This window comes from Carassius gibelio, chromosome B20 (genome assembly GCF_023724105.1).
Source record: "Carassius gibelio isolate Cgi1373 ecotype wild population from Czech Republic chromosome B20, carGib1.2-hapl.c, whole genome shotgun sequence".
NCBI classification, from domain to species: domain Eukaryota; kingdom Metazoa; phylum Chordata; class Actinopteri; order Cypriniformes; family Cyprinidae; genus Carassius; species Carassius gibelio.
This window is the reverse complement of record NC_068415.1, coordinates 11,952,066-11,975,446: the sequence shown is the minus strand read 5'-3', so window position 1 is coordinate 11,975,446 and position 23,381 is coordinate 11,952,066. Positions and strand designations below refer to the sequence as shown.

At 39.0% G+C, this 23,381-nt stretch overlaps 2 protein-coding genes across 11 annotated transcripts in view; both read right to left on the bottom strand.

Moving 5' to 3' along the window:
• The window catches only part of LOC127984588 (regulator of G-protein signaling 6-like), a 62,156-nt gene extending 60,956 nt beyond the window's left edge, over positions 1–1,200 (bottom strand). For both annotated transcript variants that reach the window (XM_052587293.1, XM_052587294.1), the window contains exon 1: positions 911–1,200. The gene's annotated coding sequence lies outside the window, so the exon portion shown is untranslated. The remainder of the gene's footprint in view (positions 1–910) is intronic.
• A 4,250-nt stretch (positions 1,201–5,450) lies between these two features.
• LOC127983776 (signal-induced proliferation-associated 1-like protein 1) overlaps positions 5,451–23,381 on the bottom strand; it is a 78,270-nt gene continuing 60,339 nt past the window's right edge. For 4 of the 9 annotated variants that reach the window (XM_052586066.1, XM_052586064.1, XM_052586067.1 and 1 more), the window contains 12 exons: positions 20,580–20,870; positions 20,286–20,438; positions 19,943–20,067; positions 15,792–15,889; positions 14,978–15,420; positions 14,558–14,779; positions 13,945–14,104; positions 10,554–10,776; positions 9,976–10,149; positions 8,696–8,807; positions 8,506–8,584; positions 5,451–8,385 (listed from right to left, as the gene is read on the bottom strand). In XM_052586066.1, the coding sequence (XP_052442026.1) occupies positions 8,242–8,385; positions 8,506–8,584; positions 8,696–8,807; positions 9,976–10,149; positions 10,554–10,776; positions 13,945–14,104; positions 14,558–14,779; positions 14,978–15,420; positions 15,792–15,889; positions 19,943–20,067; positions 20,286–20,438; positions 20,580–20,870 (2,224 nt within the window). In that variant the 3' untranslated portion in view covers positions 5,451–8,241. The remainder of the gene's footprint in view (positions 8,386–8,505; positions 8,585–8,695; positions 8,808–9,975; positions 10,150–10,553; positions 10,777–13,944; positions 14,105–14,557; positions 14,780–14,977; positions 15,421–15,791; positions 15,890–19,942; positions 20,068–20,285; positions 20,439–20,579; positions 20,871–23,381) is intronic. The other 5 variants (XM_052586068.1, XM_052586069.1, XM_052586071.1 and 2 more) reach the window with 4 other exon arrangements.

The window sequence follows — 23,381 nt, the reverse complement described above, 5'->3', positions numbered from 1 at the left end:
CAGCAGAGAAGACAACAGATCAGTTTTCAGTTTTACATAATGGATAAGGTATAGCTACACATCATTCTATATAGCAAACATATGTGCAGCTTTTTAGTAGAACATGTACTGTTAGGCTACACTACAGGGATTGTAGCGTCTTAACTACCTACAGAGGTTTTTGAGACATTAGCCTACTCTGAAAAATTTTTTTTCTTAACATATTAAAAACTACAGACACGCCTGGACTCTACATAAGCCATAACAGCGCTAGAAACATCCCTAAAACCTTCCGATTATTTTTTGCTTATTTTTTATTCCAAACTGTTTTTACCACAACAAGAACCGAAAAAGACTACATTTGGTCTTCATCAAAGGCTGCACTAAACTACACAGTGCGCTAGAAAAGACGTAAGAAAGCCTAACGTTACTCAAGTATTTGCTCGAACCATCTTTGGACTTATTTTCAGTTATGCCACGCGAGGAGTATTACGCGCTCACAACAGCTGTTTATGATCAACACCAGCGAACCCAAAGGTAGAAATGTTATTAATTTACGCGTGGGCATGATTTCCCAGCGCCGCATTGCACTACAAACATGTGCAGCTATTTAAAAAAAAGACAAACAGCTGCTTTCAGAGCGCAATCCCCAAAGGAACACCGGTCCCAATTCACACAGCACTCCACAGAGCGATGCAGAATATAGGAGGCAGAAAAACCCGTCACGGAAGGCACGCGCCAGCCTCAGGACAAGCGCGAGCGAGGCGACAGGATGATTCACTTCAAACTCACCAGCACTTCGGGAGCCACTTGAATTCAGCGCTGGACATGACAATTGATCATTCAGCGCCAGCGAACATGGGTCCAAGTTTACAGTGACACACAGTCACACACAAACAGCTGATGATGACTGACTGGAAGAGCGCGTTACCTTAGTAAGTACCGCCTCGTCCACTCCACGGAGCTCGAATTCCCCTCCTTAGCAACCAAAAAAGAGCAGGTTCATGATCTAACTGGCTTGAAGAGACTGTGGTGGTGATGATGATGATGATGGGGTGTTGGTGCGGGAAAGATGATGAAGAGACTCCAAGGAGCTGTGCAGATGTGGAAAGCAGTGGGTTCCTTCCACTCTGCCCGTCTCTTGCGCGCTCTGGATCTCAGCGTGGGTGGTCACTGCGTGGAGTGGAGTGCTCAGGTACAGTGCGAGGATCCTGGCATGTGTGCAACTGAGTGTGAGTGAGTGTGTGTGTCAGAGGGTGGGAGGGAGGATAAAAGAGGGTGGGGGGTTGGGGGTGGAGTGTCTCCCTCTGTAGTTTCTGGTAAGCAATTTTGAAACATGTTTTGATTTATTAAGAGAAAAGGCTTTTGCAGGCATAGGCCTACCAGTTTGATTTTCTGTCATGCGATAACAAACATTCAGTGGAGTAATCACCTCTAATCTGTGTTTTTCTCTCATTGGGATTTCTTGCTACATTCAAATTAATTAGACAAACTGTGGGGCGTCAGGATTAGGGTTTAAGAAAAAATAAATAAATAAACTGCTGTATCCCCAACATGAAGGGCATTAGAGTTCTTTGGATCGCAGAGAACTAATACATGAAAACATTTTGTTTTTAATAGCATCAAAAGTGGACCATATAAATGATAGTAATTTATTCTGCCAAACACAAGAATATAAACTAAAACTAAGCAACACGTGACATTTAAAAAATAAATAAATAAATAAAGGTGCCGCTCAAACAGGTAAGTGTCAGATTTAAATGATCAGGGTTTCTTCAGAAGGATGTGTAGAGATAAACAGTCTCGGAAATAACCAAAACAACCAGGTTGGACACACTTTGTCACATTTTTTGTTGTTTAGGAATAGTAGGATTATAATAAAGAAGTCAAAATTTGAAGTGGATCAAAACCTTTCATCAAAGTAGCCCTTAAACCAAAATGCATACTTGCCGTTAGGATAACTTTTATGAACTTTTTTGACCCACTTCAGACATTGACTACTGTAGATGGAGAGAGCTAACTAATCAATCCGGAGCTGCTGGAGAATGCCGTCATGCAATGCTGATGGGATGTCACTGCAAGAATAGCGTCAAAGGAAGCATACAGGAAAAATGTACATTTACAAGTCCATTTTATGCTTTTAAAATCAAGCACTGGAGTTTCATTTAATTTAAATGCATCTTACTAAAAATGATGTTCTATCGGAATACACAACTATAATGTTGAATGGCTATCAATGGAAGATGATGTTTTTCACAGGACCAGGAAACGAAAGGAATAGGGGGAAAAAGAAAAGAGACCGTTTATTTCGTCAATCCTCATCAGTGAGTGTAACATGCCTGACTGAAGAGGGCAAGATTTGATCAAAAAGGAAGAAAAATGCTTGACTACAACGGAGCTGTTTCAACATGGCTAGTGGGATGCCAACTTTTGTCACTTTAATCAAGCTGAAAAGTCTATATAAAAGCTTTTTTGACTGGGACTAGAAAGAGTAGAACATTCTGAAAGTTAGAGTTTTTATAGTACATCAAGCGCTTTTATCTGAAAAGATCAAGGGAAATCTGATTCCTCAAATATGACCTCTTTAAAACAAAAGAAGAATACATCACATATCTGGGAGATACAGGGAGCCTGAAAAAGTGTTTTATATATATATATATATATATATATATATATATATATATATATATATATATATATATATATATACTGTATACACAGACACGTTGCTCATTGCAAAATGGGTATTTAATACCAATGTATTGATGAGAAAAGGATCAGATGGATTAAAAAAATGGAAGGAAATGTTTATTAAATGCATTGCAAATGCACACTATTAATTCATCCACATCAATGTCACACATCTGTACCACAGAGACCTCACAGAGAACACAGTGTCTTTTGGCTCCTGTTCTTGAGGAAGCTTGCAGGTCCACTCATGCAATCTGCTACTTCATTTGTCTACAGCATGTGTTCTTCATCCCATACGTATGCACACTCTCACACCCAAACTCCCTTCCCCCCCCCACCCCCCACTGGCTCTTAATTGGCCTTCTGGTACAACTGAGATGACATTCCCACAGGGAATCCTGATGGAGTTCTGGGAGTTGCTCTTTACTTTTTGTTACATTTTCAACTTCTGATAAAAGATGATGCAATAAGGAGGGATTTATAGAAAGTAAAAGTGCACCTTGGAACTTAGTGTAAGTTGCATGCATATATATATATATATATATATATATATATATATATATATATATGAGACAGTGTTGCTCAAGACCATTGCATTTACAGTCTAGCAAGGGCCTTTGTTATCAACCCTTGACCAAATAGCAAGTACTCTACTATGCAGAGAACAGCCAGGAAAAGGCTATTTATCAGTGCCAGGAAGTGTGCTTTATCGCACACTCTACTCAGCCCCTTCCTGAGCCCTAGGTGTTAACACAGCTCTTACACTATTTTTGGGGCTCTCCATCCTGCATTGTTTTAGTCTGGATGTAATAAAAGTGGCACTGCTGAGCACAAGTGTATTTACACAAGTATATACTGTATGTTGTGGCAAACAAATTGGTTGTTTTCAGCTATGATAAACGTGCCCCATTCTGTGATTCAAAAAACGAATCCTCCAAACAGGCATTAGTACATGCTCAAATGCTTGCTTCTGTGAAATCAATACCGTCAAAAGCCATTAGGGAGGAGTAATTGTTCATCATGTCTGAATCACAAATGTATTCAGTCAACCACTCACTCAGAGAGGCATGTGTACACACATATACAGTCATAATGGACATTGGTGCATAGCGGTGTCAGCATCAGAAACCCACCCACTCCTTAGATTAATTATTTAGAATAGTGAGAGATGCAAGAAATGCACAGAGGTGTTTCCCTATCTGCAGGAGTCTAATTGCATCGCACACACATGCATTCAAACAATCATCTCACTGAATTAGCTGTTTTCCATTTCATACAGACAAGAAATAATCTTCCATTAAGCTGCAGGATGAAGCTGTGTTTTCCCCTTGCTTGCAATGAACTAGAGAAATTTCTGTCTTGAAAGTAATTTTCCAATGTACATTAGGTAACATGTCGCAAGAGTGTTACATTTGCAGTGCATTTATGTTCTTTCCTACCAAAGAGACCTGCAGGAAAGGGCACATGTTGCGTAAGTGCCAATTATTAGAGCAGGTAGCTTAGAAAAGTCAAGTGTTAAAGTCTGACTGTGCCCAAAGCAATAAAGAGGTGTCTAGTATTAAGCTAAAATCAAACCAAGTGCACAATGTTAATTCCAGCAACAAAATTCGTGACCAAAATGATAAAGAAGGTTGTCTAAAAAACTGCAAGATATTAACAAGCAAAAATGGTTTCATATATCAACGTTATGGATTCCTCATCTAGATGCATATTATTCATATGCGATTAATAACGTAAATGTTATTAATAGTCAATGTCTAAAAATAGACAATAAATAACTAAAACAAGGTTTCAGAACTTTAATGCACTCAGTGGCTTATATAAACAAAATGTAACATTTTTACCAAGAGAAGAAAAAAAACTAACACTGTAGTGCAGAGCAAATGCACATTGGGATTGCAAAATTAGTAGGTTAAGGTGCCGTAAGAGCTGTAAGAATTAGAAAAAGTGAGAAGGGTGTATTTCTATGGCTTTGGTTCTTTGTCTTATTTCTCTCCTAGTTCTTTTCTATGATTAGTGCAAATTGTGGAGAGCTCAGTCTACTGACAACCGCACATAATTCTGACAGCATCTGCAACAGCCAGCACTCTTGGGAAGAGCTCTAAGCCCTTTGCTCCCACTTCTTGCTTTACAACATGTTTATTTCAAGTGCACTAAAAATTCCCCATTGCACTGTTCAACCTAAGTTCCCGAACAGAGACACTCCACTTCAGTCTGGGTCTGAGCACTCAAGTCTTCTACATGTCCATTTCCAATAGTCTGAGGCAGATAATAACACCATTGACATTTGCTCGCTGATATATCAGAAATGTCTTCTACCACATGCATGAAAATCCAGCAAGGATATTTGACTTTCCTAGCTCGGCCAGTTAATGCTGCACAGACTTCTGGCCAAAATCGGCCGCTAAAGGTAAGAGATGCCTTTTCTGTTCTTTTTCATTTTGGGTTAATATTAGCAATTCCACAAAGAGAAGCAGCTTAATTCTGCAAATTCAGCTATATCACTGCCACATTGACATTAGATGGGATTCGCGGCCACAGTCACGGGAGGGTTAACGTCACAATCAGAGGCAGATCAGCAGGGGGACGTGAGGAGCCCTTGGCAATCCAGCCCTGCTCTTCAACAGGCTTTGCTGATTACTTACTGCAAGGTGCAATTATCCTCGCCGTTACCGTGGCAAAAATCAGCCTCTCCCACAAAAGCACAACACTGATGGAGAAAAAGACAAAAACAAGGGCACAGATTGCAGCAATAATAATAAACACAAGGAGACATGGAATGACATTCAACTATGGCATTTAAATTAATTTATTGGCTCAGAAAGCAATGGCAGATTACACCTCAGAGCAGGCGGCAAGCACGAGCCATTTGTTTTGACCAGTTCATGAATAATTACAGCACCTCAAATCAAGTTTTTTTATTATTATTTATTTATGAAACCTTAATACTGTAATCACTGGAAAGTATTTTTTCTTTTCTTTCTTTTTTTTTTTTTTTTTAAACCTCTACACTTTACATAGAAGAACAATATATGTAAACAGTTCTTTTTGTTTGTAATCGTAATGCTCCTTTTTAAAATGTGCACATCATTAAAAACACAATTCTTTAAAGTTTAGATGGGAGAATATATGGAATAACGTCTAATGACACAATATAAAAGAGATCAAGGAAGGGAACACCATCCCAGCCTCGTCTCTCTCAAAAGTGACTGCATACGTAAGAACAAGAAAGGACATCAAAAGCCATATGTTTATGCTTGTACATAAACCCACCGCGATAGATTTCTACAAAACAAAAAGAAACAACAACAAAAAAAAAAACAGTGCAAAGAAATTAAACTCAAGAAGCTAAGAACAAAAATAGAAGAGAGAAGATTAAAAAAAATTCACATTCCCACAGTCAATATTTACCTTGAACAAAAACATTTATGTGTTTCAAAATGATAAAGGATTGAGAATGTTGGAAAATTGAATACCAAACAAGAGGGGAGAGATGCGAGAATAAACTCCCTAATCGTGTTTTCTGTTACCAGGGAGTTTGATGCTCTTGTTTCACCCTCCTGACTTTGGCAGCAAGACCTGGAAATGGAACTAATAATCTCACGTCGTTCTCCATGTTGTGCAGGCCATCCCTGTTTACAGGGAGTTTCGACCGAGGCAAAATGTTTGGCATTCTTAGTGTGTCGTTCTCTACTGGCATCGGGAGGCACTTTCTGAAACACTTCGAGTGATTCCTAAAACAGAATCGATTATGGCTGCTCACTGTTCACAAACGCAAATCAAAGTTGCCTTCGGATCCATTGTGCACATCTTCTGCACAATACTTAAAGTATCCAGAAATTGACTCCATCTTCATTACACTGAGAAACCAGCTAGAGTTTCCTGCACAGTATAAACAGGCCCTTCACACTAGAAAACGGAGAGCTATACAATATACATTACTTGGGTCAGTGATATAAGTAGGGCAAGATGTTTGGTCTGTGATGACTGACCTTTTTGCTCTGGGAATGCCACTATGTTCAAACAAGGGACTGAAGAACTGACAACAAGAGCAAAGTACTATAACTGGGTGACAGATTACAGGGCAGTTGTTCAATATTATTGATCCCAGACAGTGAACCAGGCTCTTAACTAAGCCGTCCCTCTGGTTCAGTGCTCGTTGTGCGATGATGGTCACAGCACCCGAGAATTGACTCCGTGTGAGTGCATTCTTTCTGAGGCTAGTTCCTGTGAGCAGCCCATTGCATTTTTCATGAGAACTCATGACTCCTGTTATGCCTCCTAGTTTTTTTTTTTTTTTCTCTTTCCTTTTTTCCCTTTTCTCAGAAAGGCACCTCCTCTCATCCCTGATATTGAATCCAATACCCGCGTGTCTGCTTTTTATAGCATTATCTCTTGTCTGAATGGAAGCTTTCCATCACTGTGGGTGTGTATAGGCAACGTGGAAACATACTGGAATAGATTAGAGCTGAAGTCAAGTGAGATGATCACTTATTACCACTAGATGGCACTAAAGCAACACAATAGCAGACTAGGTCACCACAACTCGAACGACAACAACAAAAAATACTGCAGCTCAGGCAGAACTCTACTAGAAAAAAAATAATAATAATACCAAAAATAAAAACCAAGTCCAAATGAAGCGACATCCCCTTCTGAAATAAACATTCACAGATGACCATTTTACTGCACGCATAGAGTATCAATTGATTACTCAAAACAAACGGAATAAATAACTGAACTGTTCCCAAAATAAGACTTGTAGGATCATCAGCGTTCGTACCACAGACTTGAGATGTACTTCGAGGCAGGATATTGCCACAGTTATTATGTATGTGAAAGTCCGGGTTTAGACTCCCTGCTATTGCTTCAATTGTTGATGAGATGAAGTATCACAACACAACACAAGTTTTGATTTCATTATGAGCAAATCACTTCATGCCGGCTCAAAAATAATAATAATAATAATTGATGTTTCTTCTTTTGAAACAAATGGCGGTGTCACATGAAGTTTGTAGATTGGTTTTGCCAGAACATGCGGACGGCTTCCTACAGTTTGGAGAAAAAAAAAAAGCACAAACTCCAAAACCACAAGGACGCCGCAAAAATGTACGACTGGATGCGGAAATATGGTCGTGTAGCAAAGGAGTCTTCTACTCTGGCTCTGAGGCAGGGGGTCTTCATGGGGCAGGATTAGCACTGTCCAAATGACTGGAACCAAACGTCAGGAGGGACAAGAGTGGAACAGCCTGGGAGGCAGAGGCTGGCATCACAGCTAGTTACTAGTTACTCCTGTGGGCACTTCTAATGACGTCCCGGGGGATCTACAGAGGAGAAGTCATCACAGGAAAGGGCTGAAGGTTAGTATTTTTGCCCTCCCCTGACTTTGAGCCATGTGAGAGTTGATCATTATCACCACTGTCTGTAGAGGAATGCTAATGTGAACATCAAATTATGTTGAATTGTGAATGGACAATTCTCAGTCCGGTCTCACATGGGAGTAAAAGTCTCTCCCACGTCTGTCTGGTCCTCGAGAAGTCTTTTGATCTTGCCTGTCTTCTGCAAGATGGCTCAGTTCAGATCGATGGTGTTAAAGACCCACTCCGTGAACTTCTTGAGCTTGGCAGCGGAGCTTTGAGACTCTTCTTGCAGCCTCTGATTGTCCTCCCAAAGCCTCTTCATTTGTGCCTGCAGTTTCAGTTTCTCTTCCCTCTCCTTAAGAACAAACAGAAAACAGAGTGAGAGAATGACAATTGTGAGAGTGAATACACTAACTTTAGATTTTGTTTACAACAGAATCACTAGGGTTGTAAACGTCAAAGAGGTTCTCCTCACTTTCTTCAAGTCCTCCTGCAACATCTTCACCAAAGCTTCCAGCTGAGAAACCTTCCCACTGTAGCTTGAAGGGCCCTCACTAACAGAAGAACCAGAGTTTGGACAAAAAATGAACGACGTGCAAGAAACTACCAAAAAAAAAGCACATCCATACATAAAATTAGAATTAGGCAATGGATGGTGGATGTACCTGGGGGAGAGTCTGGTGTGCGGCACTGGCTGCAGCTCTAGATGCTGAGGACTGAGCGAAGTCTCTCCTCTCTGACTGACGTCTTGAGAACTAAACATAAAGCCTCTCTGCACTGAAAGGGGAATGGAAGAAGAGTGTGATGGAGTTGAGAGAGAGAGATGATGATGATGATGATGTGATGACAAGCAGAGCATTAATCTAACTGTGAAGGCAGCATTAGGCAAATGATAAAGCAGCACCTCGAGCTTAACACAGACGCACATTCCAAGACAAAATTTCACATCTGTCCATCAGTGCAAGTCCTCAGGGGACATTTCCATTAATATAACAGCACTTCACTCATTATTCTAAATCCTTACGTTTCAGCAAATCATGCTATGTCAAAATGGATAAATCCTGAACTTTTGGCTTTGTGATCTGTTATTAAACTCACTTAAAACACTTTTCGCACTCTCATTAGGCTGTTCAATTTTACAGTCACAGGAGCATTTTCTCATTTTATTATGAGCATTCTTATCACAAGCACCTTTCCCTCCAAATGTTAAATTATGGGTGGTGTTTGATCATATTTTGTGCTGGTAATGACGGCAATATTTACATCTTTGGAATCAAATAGTCTATGCTTTTATGAATCTAAAGTTACACATTGTAGCTTTAAAGGGATAGTTTACCCCAAAATTGTTATTCTGTCATTAATTACTCACCCTCATGTCGTTCCAAACACATAAGACCTTTGTTCATCTCCAGAACACAAATTAAGATATTTATGATAAAAGCCGAGAGCTTTCTGACTCTGCATAGACAGCAACGCAAATAAAATGTTCAAAGCCCAGAAAGGTAGTAAAGACATCATTAAAATCAGTCGGTATCTGCCACCACTCACAAGAGTTTACAATCAGAGGAATGTGTATGCATACATCATGGTACTTTTCCTGGATGGCAGTTGAGACTGACCCAGAAGAGAAGAAATGTCTGAATAAAGTTATTTTTGTTTTCTCTGTGCAGAAAAGAATATTCAATATTCTTGTAGCTTCATAGCATTATGGTTGGACCACTGTCCTTACTAACTTGCTGGGCTTTGGAAGATAGGGCTTTTGCCATGTCAGGTGCATTGCTGGAGGTTTAGAAAGCTCTCAGATTTCACCAAAAACATTTTAATTTGCGTTCTGAAGAACCTGGTCTTACAGGTTTGAAATGACGTGAGTAAGATGGACAGGTGGATTGTGCAAAGCTGTGACATAGCTGAGGAGGAGAGATAAAGAGAAGAGAAATGTGCTCACTGCGCTGTGGTCTTCTCTCACCCTCGAAAGCATTGGCAACATCCACGAGGTGGGTCCAGTCCAGGCCGCTGTCTGTGTCTGTGTCCGGGAGGGGCATGAGACCCAGTTCAGGAGGAGGTGGCCTCTGTCGCTCGTGCAGGTCTGCTAGAGAGGTGTCAGACGCTGAGAGGTCACCTAACACAGCCAATGAGAAAACATGAGGTGGGGTGTATGTGCACATGTGTGTGATTTTGCACTTTAGGGAAATCTAGGGGAGCACCAACTTTAATTAATGGAACTACAATGCAATGCACTTTCATAGCTTATGTTACAAAGTAAAAAAGTAATAAACTTCCCAGACAATGAAACATTTAGCTGAATTTTAGTTTTGAAGTTGCAATATGTCTCAATTTTTCCTCAAGAGTTTGTTTTGAGATCAAACAATAATTGGTGGAGCTCCTGCAGTGATGTCTCGGACCCCCTGTTGATGACTTCAGGCTTAAAAGATTTGTTCCATGATATTTTGCATTTTCATGACATCTCTATAGATTGTGCTAGACTGTAACAGCACTCTGACCTAATCATGACAGGTTTCTCACCATGCATCTTGATGCCCAATTTGTAGGAAGGTCTGCGTAGTGGGGCGCCACGGGTGGTCGGCGACCGTGGAAGGGTAGAGCAGCTGAAGAGCACATCGCTGGCCAGAGCCTGCTCCAGAACTGAATCTCCCAGAGACGGCAGCCGCTGGCCTCTGTATATACTCTCATCTGACAGGGTGCGGTGCAGAGAACGCCGCCCTGAGCTCGCTGGACATAAGGAGGACTGCAGGAAAGAGAAGGGATGTATGTATGATTGATGTCACTGACCCTCTGCTACCATTCACACCAAGAACAATAACGATAACCATGTTAGCATCCATGCTGAAGTACAAAACCATTCTGTTTATTCTAAACATGTGCTGTAGATTTGTTGTCTGCTGCTTTCAATTCGTGAGCTCTTTAATGCATAGATTCTTATCATGTGTGTGTCTTTCAATGTTAACGTTCATCAGCTGGAAAAAAATAAATTTTTAAAGCGGTTCTTATGTGCTGTTATTAGAGCTGCACAGTTCTGTATAAATTGGGAATCACAATATTTGTCTCAAATAGAGATCACGATTCTCCCATGATTCTGTATTAAACAAAATAATTTGTGACAAAACATTAATTGCTGCAGTCTATTTAAATGTTATTATATATATATATATATATATATATATATATATATATATATATATATATATATATATATATATATATATACAGTATTGTTCAAAATAATAGCAGTACAATGTGACTAACCAGAATAATCAAGGTTTTTAGTATATTTTTTATTGCTACGTGGCAAACAAGTTACCAGTAGGTTCAGTAGATTGTCAGAAAACAAACAAGACCCAGCATTCATGATATACACGCTCTTAAGGCTGTGCAATTGGGCAATTAGTTGAAAGGGGTGTGTTCAAAAAAATAGCAGTGTCTACCTTTGACTGTACAAACTCAAAACTATTTTGTACAAACATTTTTTTTTTTCTGGGATTTAGCAATCCTGTGAATCACTAAACTAATATTTAGTTGTATGACCACAGTTTTTTAAAACTGCTTGACATCTGTGTGGCATGGAGTCAACCAACTTGTGGCACCTCTCAGCTGTTATTCCACTCCATGATTCTTTAACAACATTCCACAATTCATTCACATTTCTTGGTTTTGCTTCAGAAACAGCATTTTTGATATCACCCCACAAGTTCTCAATTGGATTAAGGTCTGGAGATTGGGCTGGCCACTCCATAACATTAATTTTGTTGGTTTGGAACCAAGACTTTGCCCGTTTACTAGTGTGTTTTAGGTCATTGTCTTGTTGAAACAACCGTTTCAAGGGCATGTCCTCTTCAGCATAGGGCAACGTGACCTCTTCAAGTATTTTAACATATGCAAACTGATCCATGATCCCTGGTATGCGATAAATTGGCCCAACACCATAGTAGGAGAAACATGCCCATATCATGATGCTTGCACCTCCATGCTTCACTGTCTTCACTGTGTACTGTGGCTTGAATTCAGAGTTTGGGGGTCGTCTCACAAACTGCCTATGGCCCTTGGACCCAAAAAGAACAATTTTACTCTCATCAGTCCACAAAATGTTCCTCCATTTCTCTTTAGGCCAGTTGATGTGTTCTTTGGCAAATTGTAACCTCTTCTGCACATGCCTTTTTTTTAACAGAGGGACTTTGCGGGGGATTCTTGAAAATAGATTAGCTTCACACAGACGTCTTCTAACTGTCACAGTACTTACAGGTAACTCCAGACTGTCTTTGATCATCCTGGAGGTGATCATTGGCTGAGCCTTTGCCATTCTGGTTATTCTTCTATCCATTTTGATGGTTGTCTTCCATTTTCTTCCACGTCTCTCTGGTTTTGCTCTCCATTTTAAGGCATTGGAGATCATTTTAGCTGAACAGCCTATCATTTTTTGCACCTCTTTATAGGTTTTCCCCTCTCTAATCAACTTTTTAATCAAAGTACGCTGTTCTTCTGAACAATGTCTTGAACGACCCATTTTCCTCAGCTTTCAAATGCATGTTCAACAAGTGTTGGCTTCATCCTTAAATAGGGGCCACCTGATTCACACCTGTTTCTTCACAAAATTGATGACCTCAGTGATTGAATGCCACACTGCTATTTTTTTGAACACACCCCTTTCAACTAATTCAACTAATTGCCCAATTGCACAGCCTTAAGAGCGTGCATATCATGAATGCTGGGTCTCATTTGTTTTCTAAGAATCTACTGAACCTACTGGTAACTTGTTTGCCACGTAGCAATAAAAAAATATACGAAAAACCTTGATTATTCTGGTTAGTCACATTGTACTGCTATTATTTTGAACAATACTGTATATATATATATATATATATATATATATATATATATATATATACACACACATTTGTAATTATATTTTTTATAAACCAATTTTTAAAAAAGTGGTTTAAATGAATGATTCAATAATGACTCATTCAAATACTTCACTCGTTTAATGAATGGATGAATCAGTGTTTTTGAACAAATTTCTTGAATGAATGATTAAATTACAAATACTTTTTATAACAGTCAATTGAAAATGTAATCGACACAAACTTTATTTGAAGTGCCAGTTATTTCCAGAAGATCATTTGCTCAATATTGCTTGCTATCATAGACATCAATGTTTGTATCCGAACTAAAAACATATATTCCTGTATTTCTGTGATCATATGGGTGACTGTATTACAGAACTAATACATTGTAGTTTCAAAGACTGTGTTTCATACCTAAACATGTCTGCACTCTGTGTCAGCAGCAGATTTGAATGTTCCAGTATGTTTTTTTCCAAAGGTTTAACAGACACAAGCAAATCGTTGTCATATAGAAATTAGATTGTGTGGGTATTTGAATCGACATTGTGTTTTTTTTTTAAAGCTTAATCATGCAGCTCTAGCCATTATTATTATAGTCGTGATGTGGACTTTTAAATTTTGAATTATTTTTAAAATTATATCTTTATCATTATTGGAAACATTATTGTTACCTTCCTCTGTGTGAACAAGCCTTAATCCTCATTTTTGATAACTACATTTTCTCTGATAAAATCTACAATTAAAAAGTGATAAAAACAACTGGATCTATATACTGGATCTTCAGAAAAGCTTGTATTTGTAAAGTACTGCATATAAAAAAATGTATTTATACATGCTTGTTAAAAATTGGGTGAAATGTTTGGCATGTCAGGTTTTCAGATGCACATTATAAATAATGCAAACTCAAAGCAGTCCTTTCAGTTTATTAAGCTATATCATGATTTTGATTATTTTTAAATAGCTTAGCCCTAATCCAAGGGGTAAACCATGTGATTGGCCAACCTTACTCAAAAATGGAGCAGACTGATGTAATGTAGTTTTTTCAGTTGACGTACCTTGTCCTTGTGCTGCTTGGATGGGGGACTTTCTGGCGTGACAAGTTTCTTCAGATCTTCATCTACTGTAGACTTGCACATGGCTTGAGGAGAGTGCAGATCCCTAAGAGAGGGCCTGGATTGAGAAGACCCTGGGTCTGATCCCTCACCCTGTGGTCTTCTAGAGAAAAAAACATCAAGATTTTGAATGAAAACATTCATTGGTCATTTTAAGCTAATAATTTCCATTTTTACAGGATTGCACAGATTTCATTTCACTGTTATTATGCTTCTTCTCCAGAAGGGGGCAGTCATGCATTGGTTAAAAACAAAAAACAACACGAGTCACCGAGAAAAACAAAAGCCAGAATTTTTTTTGGACAAAAAGTTCACACATTTATTGCCACCGAAAAGGAAGGTCAGAGAGAGCAAAAACAACTAGATCAAACTTAACTATCTATAAAACAACTTGTGACAGTTTGATCCAACAGCACTGCAGCTAGTCCATGATTTATGAACTTGAACTTGTGACCGTTTCCCTGTGTGTATGTTTTTGTACATCTTCACACCTTAATAATCCAGTCACACATCTTTCAGCCATCCATCATCCCCACAGCCGAGCTCCTTCACTTACTTGCGTGTGTCCCCAAAGTCCACAGAGTTGATGGTGCTGCCTGGTTTCCTCCAGCCGATCAGGTATTTGCTAGTGGCCCCCTGGCGCGGATAGAAACTCTTAGGACCAGGTGACACCGAGCTCTGGGAGGAGGAGGAGGAGGGGGAGGTGGCTGAAGAAGACTCTTCACGTGGGGAGCTGTGGCTGGAGCTCAGGACTGCAGGGCTGACAGAGTGGCGTGTGCTGAGGAAGAGCCAGATCAGGGGAAAAAACGTCTAAACTATCTCAGAAATGATAATCGCACATACTTTATAGCATCATATTTGCCAAAATATTACTAGTACAAACATTTGATACAGTATATCAAAAAATAGTTTGTATTTGCATTTGATTATTTGCTAGGTTGTCGAAATAAAAAAAATCCCATGGCTAAAAGCATACCTAGAGTAAGAGGCCATATCACTCAGACTGTAGGAGCTGCCATCCCGGACCAGTAGATGGGTCGGCGGGCTTCGGGTTGTAGGCGGCCCATCTGCAGGGGACACTGGGGACTCAGCAACAGGAGGGGACCTCTCAAGCACCCTCCGGCCCCCTTCTGTGGGGCTGTGCCAAGGTGAGGGGGCTCTTTCTCTTGCACCAGCAGCTCCCACAGCCAGCAGAGAGCTGGAACTGCCATGGGTGGGGCCGTATGATGTAGCATCGATGCCACTGTCGGCTGAAGCGCCCTGCAGGTAGCCACCACCACCCAGACCGTTCGGCTCAGAGTCCGGCTGCTCTCCCATCCCTCCACTGCCCAGATCATACCACTTGTCATCGCTGTGACCCCCACTAGACGCAGTGCTGGAGAGCGTATTACTGCTGGAGTGGGAGTACGGACCTTCAGACTGGAAGAAAAGGCCATTTATTCAGAAGGAGCTACAACAAAGCAAATTAGGTTGCCCATCACAATGCCAGAGCAGAATATAAGTCGACCAACAAAAATATATGTTTTTAGTATTATATAAATATATGTAAATATATATAAATATATTTCTATAAAATGTAAAAAAAAAAAATCTTACTGACCCCAAACTATAATGTATATACAGCTGATTTAGCTGCTAAGGTGACTGACTGATTACTGACTGACATATTAGCTTAGTGTTTACAAACTAATGTTTGTGATATTGTATAGTGCACTTAAAGCTCCTTTAGTGAAGAGATACCATGTGGCTTTATTTTTAAGAGCGGTTATATGCAGCAGTCGAGAACCTACCTGGCTGCCCTTCTTGGGTGAAAGGTGAATAACCTGTTCCTGTCTCTGGATGCGTGGGCCGCCTGAGTAGGACGAGCTAGACTTAGTGACTGGAGCATCTACAGAGCGTAAGAGATAAGAGTGCATTGGAAAACAGGACATTAGATGGTACTGAATAGAAAAAAACACTCCTGGATACTGAATACTGAAAATATTGAAATGAATTGAAGGCCCAACAACAGAGGAAACGGACACACTTGAGACTCATTTAGATGAGCAATGTCATAAAACCTGAAATACACAGGCATGTGTGCACGCACACGCAATGCATACATGCACACATTAAAACATAATTCAATAAAAAAATCAGTCTTGGCTGATTTTATTACAGGTTTTATTACAATTGAGTGTAAATTAAATTATTGTGTATTTGTTGCCCGTTACATAATGGCCAGCATAAGAAAAATAGATGTTACGAGCAATTAAAGCAGACAGACTTCATGAGGGGGAGGGGGATGGATAGAGAGGAAGCAGCACGTCAGAAAAGATACAGACTTGAAATGATCCTCAAACATCAGACATTTTGTGCGTCACAGTTCACCCAGGCTGATTATACAGACTATAAGGCATAATCGAGTAGACTTCTGGACATACATTTGTAAAAACATCATTTCCTTCTACAAGAATGAGCCACTGCACTTTGTCAGAGGGGGGCAATTCCTTTCGAGCTTTAGGAAAAGGCTTTCCTTCCCCGCTTGACACCCCACTTCCTGTCTCTACCTCCCTTCAGCGATTCAAAGCAGATTTTTGTTTGTTTTTCAGAACAATATCAAACTCAGTTTGTACAAACCACAATCTTTTAAAGACAAAATCCCTCTTTAATCCATTCCTGAATAAACAACTCTGTGCTAACGTGCTTAAGAAAAATGGAACATCACTTCAGGAAAAGTTTCTAGAAGTTACTGGGAAAAGTATAACTCGTCAATGAGCAACACAAAATGTCAGAAATCTGCCAAAAATTCCTAAAAGTAGCCCTTGTATGCCTCATGATTTCGTCACATGCCTTCCAGGCTTCCAGACACGGTCAACAACAGAACAGATCTCAAAAAATGTTTTCACTTTCTGTCTCTGTTACGGTCCCCTCTTTTGTATATTTCTCTGAAACCATCTTATTGTTTTTAGCTTCTCTGACTGTTATGGTTCACTGTTCACCTTCCTCCCTCTTCTTTTTGTTTTTCACCTTAAATTTGCCTTCCTCTAATAACAATTTCTGCATTATTTATTCATCAGTAGTTATTTATTTTACATTCTTAAGATTATGGAAAATTATATAGATAAATAACTATGTAAAATGTAAAATATTTATTTTTAATTTTGGAATTTTCTTTGTGTTTCAAGAAGAGCTTAAAGGGATAGTTCACCCAAAAATGAAAATTCGGTCATTAATTACTCACCCCATGTCATTCCAAACCCACAAGACCTTTGTTCATCTTTGGAACACAAATTAAGATATTTTTGAAGAAATCTGAGAGCTTTCTGAACCTGCACAGACAGCAATGCAACTGACATGTTCAACGCCCAAAAAGTAGTAACATTAAAATAGTCCATTTGCCATCAGTGGTTCCGTAGTAACTGTATAAAGCTACAAGAATACTTTTTCTTTGTGCACAAAAAGTATTATCATAGCTTCATAACATTTAAGTTTTAACAACTTCTGTCACATTGACAATTTTAAGGATGTCCTTATGAGCTTTTCTGTTATTGAACATGTCGTTGCATTGCTGTCTGTGCAGGATTAGAAAGCTCTCAGATTTCTCATCTTAATTTGTGTTCCGAAAGTCTTACGGGTTTGGAACATCATGAGGATGAGTAATTAATGACAATTTTCATTTTTGGGCGAACTATCCCTTTAAGGTTCTTGAGGTTCAAAGCCAACCCAAAAAGACCAAATTGACATAGATCAGCATTTGCCAACTGACCTCTCATGCTCCGAACAGTCGGCTGCAATCATGAGAGTGGTGTATAATTCTAGGTTACAGTAACATTTACAGCATGGGTCATGTAGTAGACTGGGCCGAACGACTTAGATGTGTTTTGTGTGGGCCGGACTCTACTATTACCATCCTGGTATCCGAGAGGTCACATAGCGGTGCTAAGACAGGTCAAAATAGGGAGGTGGGCCGCTTGACCACAACAGACAGAGAAGCTGAAAACAGTACGATGGCTTTGGAGAAATATACAAAAGAGGGGACATAAACCGAGACAGAAAGTGAGAGACAGACACAGTGGAGGCAACAAGAGTGCTTGCAAGTCCTGCAGATATTCCTGTCAAAAACAGGAGACATGTGGAGAAGCAGAGGAATGGAGAAAGTACGCAGAAAGGGGGTGGCAGTGTGAGTCACAGCACACTTGGACCTTGAAGAGTGAAGTGGTGGTGGTGGTGGTGGGGGGTGCTAGAGGCACACAAAGCATTGCTTACACAACCGTACCAGCAGGAAAGAGGGCATATTTCTGTCTTCGCTTGAACCCATACACAGCCTGCTGTTCAGAGACACCGTTTATGCTTGCTGACTTTCACTGGACACCGCATACTTTCAAAGGCTATGCTTAATCTATTGAGCACTCTAAGGTTGACCACGGTTATACAAGAGAGAGGTATTCAGGGGGAGGGAAGGATCAGATGATCGGCTGTGTGTTAGAAGGGCGAGAAGACTGAACGGAGCCGACCTGCTGTCAAAAACAAGTGTGGCCCAAAAAAAAGGAAGCCGTCAAGGCCAGGTGGAAACCATATAGCCTACAGCAAGGCAACAAGGACCCTCAGACGATACATTCCAGTGCATTGGTTTTCATGCTAGCATGTCTGTTTTAAAGAGTAATGTGTTAAATGTGTTGGGTTAAAGCACTGCGTAACTTTCACCGTTTTCTAACGAAAGCACTTGAGAAGACTGACCAGGTTTTTACATATCTTTAAGTGATTTTGAGTGGCGCTTGCTTGCATGGCCGCTACTATGCTAAGGTGTCGTGGGTGGTTGCTAGGACATTGCTATGCGGTTGCTAAGGAGTTCTGAGTGGTCAAAAGAGTCTGCCCTCAAGTCTCTTTGATATCCTGATCCTCACATCCTTCCAACAATGCAAGTAAATGGGATCTGTTTTTTTCCTTTTGCCTATTTTATCATTGACTAGGTAAAGTAAGCATGGGCTCTTTCGAAAAGTAACATCATGATTTGAGGAACCATGTCTGTAGCATCTACTAAACTACTAAAAATAGGTAAACTACTACTAAAAATACGTATCAGAATTTTGAACGAAGTTGAAAAAAAAATAAACAATAAATATTTCATATAAACTAATAAACTAACAAAAGCATTTATAACACAATTTAAACTTAACTAAAACTAAAATAAAAGCTAAAAATAAAAAAATAAGCCAATTCAAAATATTTATAAAATCTACAATAGTATACAAACACTACTAAAGTAAACACAGCAAAAAAGGTGTGAGCAAGTTGATTATATCGGTTATATAAATACTAACTAAACTTCCTTTGTGTGAATTTTTTAAATAACTTTTTTTCTAAAGGTACAAATTCAGTTTTTTTTTAAGTTTCAAGTATAATTTACATCATTAGCTGAGAGCATATTTCAAATGTAAGCAAAATAGACATTATAACTGAAATATGAATCAGAATTGAATAATCTGAAATCAAAAACTTATGAATCAGAAGGGTAACCAGTCCAAACCAAATCTGCATTGAAGAAAGGTAATATTTTTATTATAAAAGCATCTGATTTAAGAAATGCTTTAAATCAGCTTAGAGGATGTGGTGTTACTGTTAAATAAAGCAGAATTTTTATTTTGTTTTATGAGGGTTTATGAATGGCGTCATGCTTTGATGAGTCTAGCAGCAAAGTCTATAATCACACATCATTTAAACATCCACCACTAAAAGCCTCAGAAACCAGTAATACATCAACAGTACTCTTTCTGTCATCATGTGTTTCACTGCCAGTCCATTGTTCATTTCAGTCTTTCATTCAGTTAACTGTTTTGTTTAGCTCATTCATTTTTTTCCAGCAGCCTTTTTCAATGATCTTTTCCCCTCTCACTTCCAGACACCTTACATGTATCCCCCTTCCCTTTAATAATTCATCACTGATAGAGTGAGGTCTGACCTGATGGTGGTCTGTCAGAGCCGTCTTCTACTCTGGGCCAGCTGGGTGTCGACTTGCTGCTGCTTCCATCCTCTGCCCCCATTTGCCGCTCTGCTGGGAGAGGAGAGTGCCTGTTGTGCGCAAATCTATAACGGAAACATAAACAAGCATATGCTGTCAATCGCTTGCATCATTTTGCGGTCGATGCCACAGCCATCTTGTTATAAACAACGCTGTGTGAAAGTTTGAATAGATGAAGCGGTGAAATGACTGGGTGATTAAGGGATAGACGGTAAAGAGCTTAAAAGAAACCAAAGACAAAGAGGAGGTAGACAGTAAGAGGTGGTGTTTTGTAGATCCTCACCCCTCCGGCATGGACTTCTGTCTCCAGTGAGCAGAGCTGCCTGAGCCCGTGTCACTGGAGCAGGAGAGGTTACTGGGGGAACTGCGGTTGTGCGGCGAGCGACCCAACATGAGAGAGGAGGTCAGGGCATAGTTCTCAGAACCTGGAGACATCCTGGGAGAGGTAGAGAAAGAGCGATACACACAAATACAGATAAACACGAGAGACAGGAAGAACAAGCAAAAAAAAAAAAAAATGAAGGGGAAGTGCAACTTAATGAAAGCTCCGCTACATACAGGTAACCATCGAACGCACCTTTTAGAGTCCAGAGGTCGGCCGTCACTGGACACGCTGCGGGGGATGGCGGCAGCTCTTTCGGGCCGCTCTGCAGAGAGGGTCTTGCCCATGCTGGCCCCCAGGCTGACAGCACGGTTCGGGGTTCCACTGTGACTCTGAGGTGAGGCAGTGAGGGACTGCTGTGGGCTGGATGAGGTGCGCTGCCATTTGTTGTTATTACTCCGGAAAGGAAACTTGTACTCAAACGAGCCGCTCTCATTGCTGCCTTTGTATTCAACGACTGGCATGCGGTGCAGTTCTGAACAGCCCCTGCCACATCAATCAGGCAGTTAGTGGCAATGAAGAGCACTTGACATTTTCTTAAAGGTGAATTCAGCTATTTACACTTGTGTTCAAAAGTTTAGGGTTGACAACATTTATTTTTTTTGGTTGCACTTTATTTAACAGTATGTGTACTTGCAATGAACTTACTTAAGAAAGAAATGGGCAGTGTATGTAAACTACTGTATGTGGGTTAAGGTTAGGTTTAGGGGTAGGTTCAGAGTTGGTGCTTAGTTGTTTTTAATAAGTGCATATTACGTACATGTGGAACAGGACTGTAAAATAAAGCTACCTTTTTTAAAAGATATGGGTTTTTTATTGTTACATTTACATTTAGCAGACGCTTTAATCCAAAGCGACAAAATGATAGTGCATTCAGGCAATACATTTTTTTTTTTTTACCAGTATGTGTGTTCCCTGGGACCCTGGGAATTGAGCCCATGACCTCTTTGCAATGCTCTACCACTGAGCCACAGAAACTGAGATTGTTTACTATAAACTAGAACTAAAACCATAAAAACATTCACTTGAAATAAAATAGACATTTTCTATATACATTTCCTGAAATAAAATATAAACAAATATATTTCAGCTAGTTGCCAAGGCAACATCTCATTTTTATATAGTTTAACTAAAATAAATGAAACTGAAAAATTATTAAAAAATATTATTAAATTACTTAATACCAATTACTATTTACAAAATCTTTAAAATGAAAAACTTAACATTACAATATGATTTAAAACATTATTAAAAATAAGAAATCCTACGTCAGCTACACTAAAACACTTATTGTTCATATAATATTTTATTAATATATATTTTATTACACATTTTTATGGTTTTATTTATTTCATCCATATATGGTCCATAAAAAACATTCTTGTGTTCAAAGATAATGTGCTTTATTTTTAGGCTTTTCTCAGATAATGCTTACATATGCAACTAATTTTTTTCATTTTATTAATCAGAATTTCATTTAATTAATTTGATTTGAATTCTAGCTTATTATACGTTTCATTACACATTATTACACATATTTTATACTGTATACTCCTTGTAACACACGTTCTTGTGTTCAAAGATAATTTGAATTTGTAAATGCTCACATATGCAATGTATTTTATTAATCAGAATATCATATTTAATTAATGTGATTCAAATGTTTTGTATGCTCTAATATAAACATTAATGTATAGTCAATACAGATGATATTATAAAATCCTGCAGTAATTCACTCAATTTGATTGCTTCTCTTTCAGTGTTTGTTAGCAACTCAAGTAGAAATTCCCTAATTGGAGATCGCTTGTCATACCTAGCAACAGTAACCAAGGGGGTGTGGCCATGCAGAACTGGAATGCACTCCAATACATGCTTTTAAAACATGCAGGCCTCAAGGTAAAGACGATGTGATGGAAAAGCTGAAATTTCAGATGCCACATAATCCTTCAGAAATCATTCTAATATGCTGTCTTGGTGCTAAATAAAAAAATGCTGAAAACAGCTGCTTGATATTTTTGTGAAGGATGGATGAAAAAGTGCATAAGAACAGAATTTAAAAGTTATTAATTATTGCCATCTCCTCCAACTTATCGTCAATGGCTTTTTGAAACGTGGAATTTGGAATTCGAATGAAATCCGATCTTTTTATTAAGTCTTCATCTCTGGAATTCTTTAAAAAAGCTGATTTTGGGAAAAATTTGTTTTGCGTTTTTTTTTTTTTTCTTTTATGGTTTTGTTATTCTTCTTGCTTGTTTAGATGTTTATTTGTATGCTTATATTATTGTGGCTATATGTTTATCATTGTTTCGTATTTGTGTGTTTTCTTTCACCACGTTCTTAATTCTATAACAGATTGTTACTTGTATTGTGCCTTGAGATGCTTAAGTGCTTTTCTTTAATTAAAAAAAAGCCACAAAAAAGTTATTATTTATTCATAAGTTACTAACTAACTAACCAACCAACTGTTCTAGCCAATTTAAAAAAAGAACAACATTCTCTCTGTAAGGCTTATAAACCGCTAGGCTCTATTACAGGGTATCTTCACATTTTTTAACAGCAAATTTAATGACTTTTAAGACCTTTTTAAGTCCTCTAAAAGGAAAATTTAAGACTTTATCTAAACAAAAAAAAAAGGGAAATGTTCAGTCCGACAACACAGATTGATGTGGCGAAGCATTAGTGTGGCACAACTCATCACAACCACGCTCAAGACAGGTCAAAGGGGCGCAAAAACTTTTGTACCAAGTGCTGATTGACCTTACAACCCTGACATGGTTGACTATGTATAAACTATCAGCCTTTAAGGTACTTCAGGTAATTTCTAAATTCTGGCCCCTCATAGCAGTTTGAAAAAGACGTGGAAGACAGCCCCAGGACATTACAAAAGCCATTTCATCATACTTGATCTAAATTATGGTTAAATGTTGCTGCCTAATAGCCTTGAGCTGGGTTTGGGGGTTCTCCCCCAAGAAAATGTTGTTCAGGGTCTGATTAGTG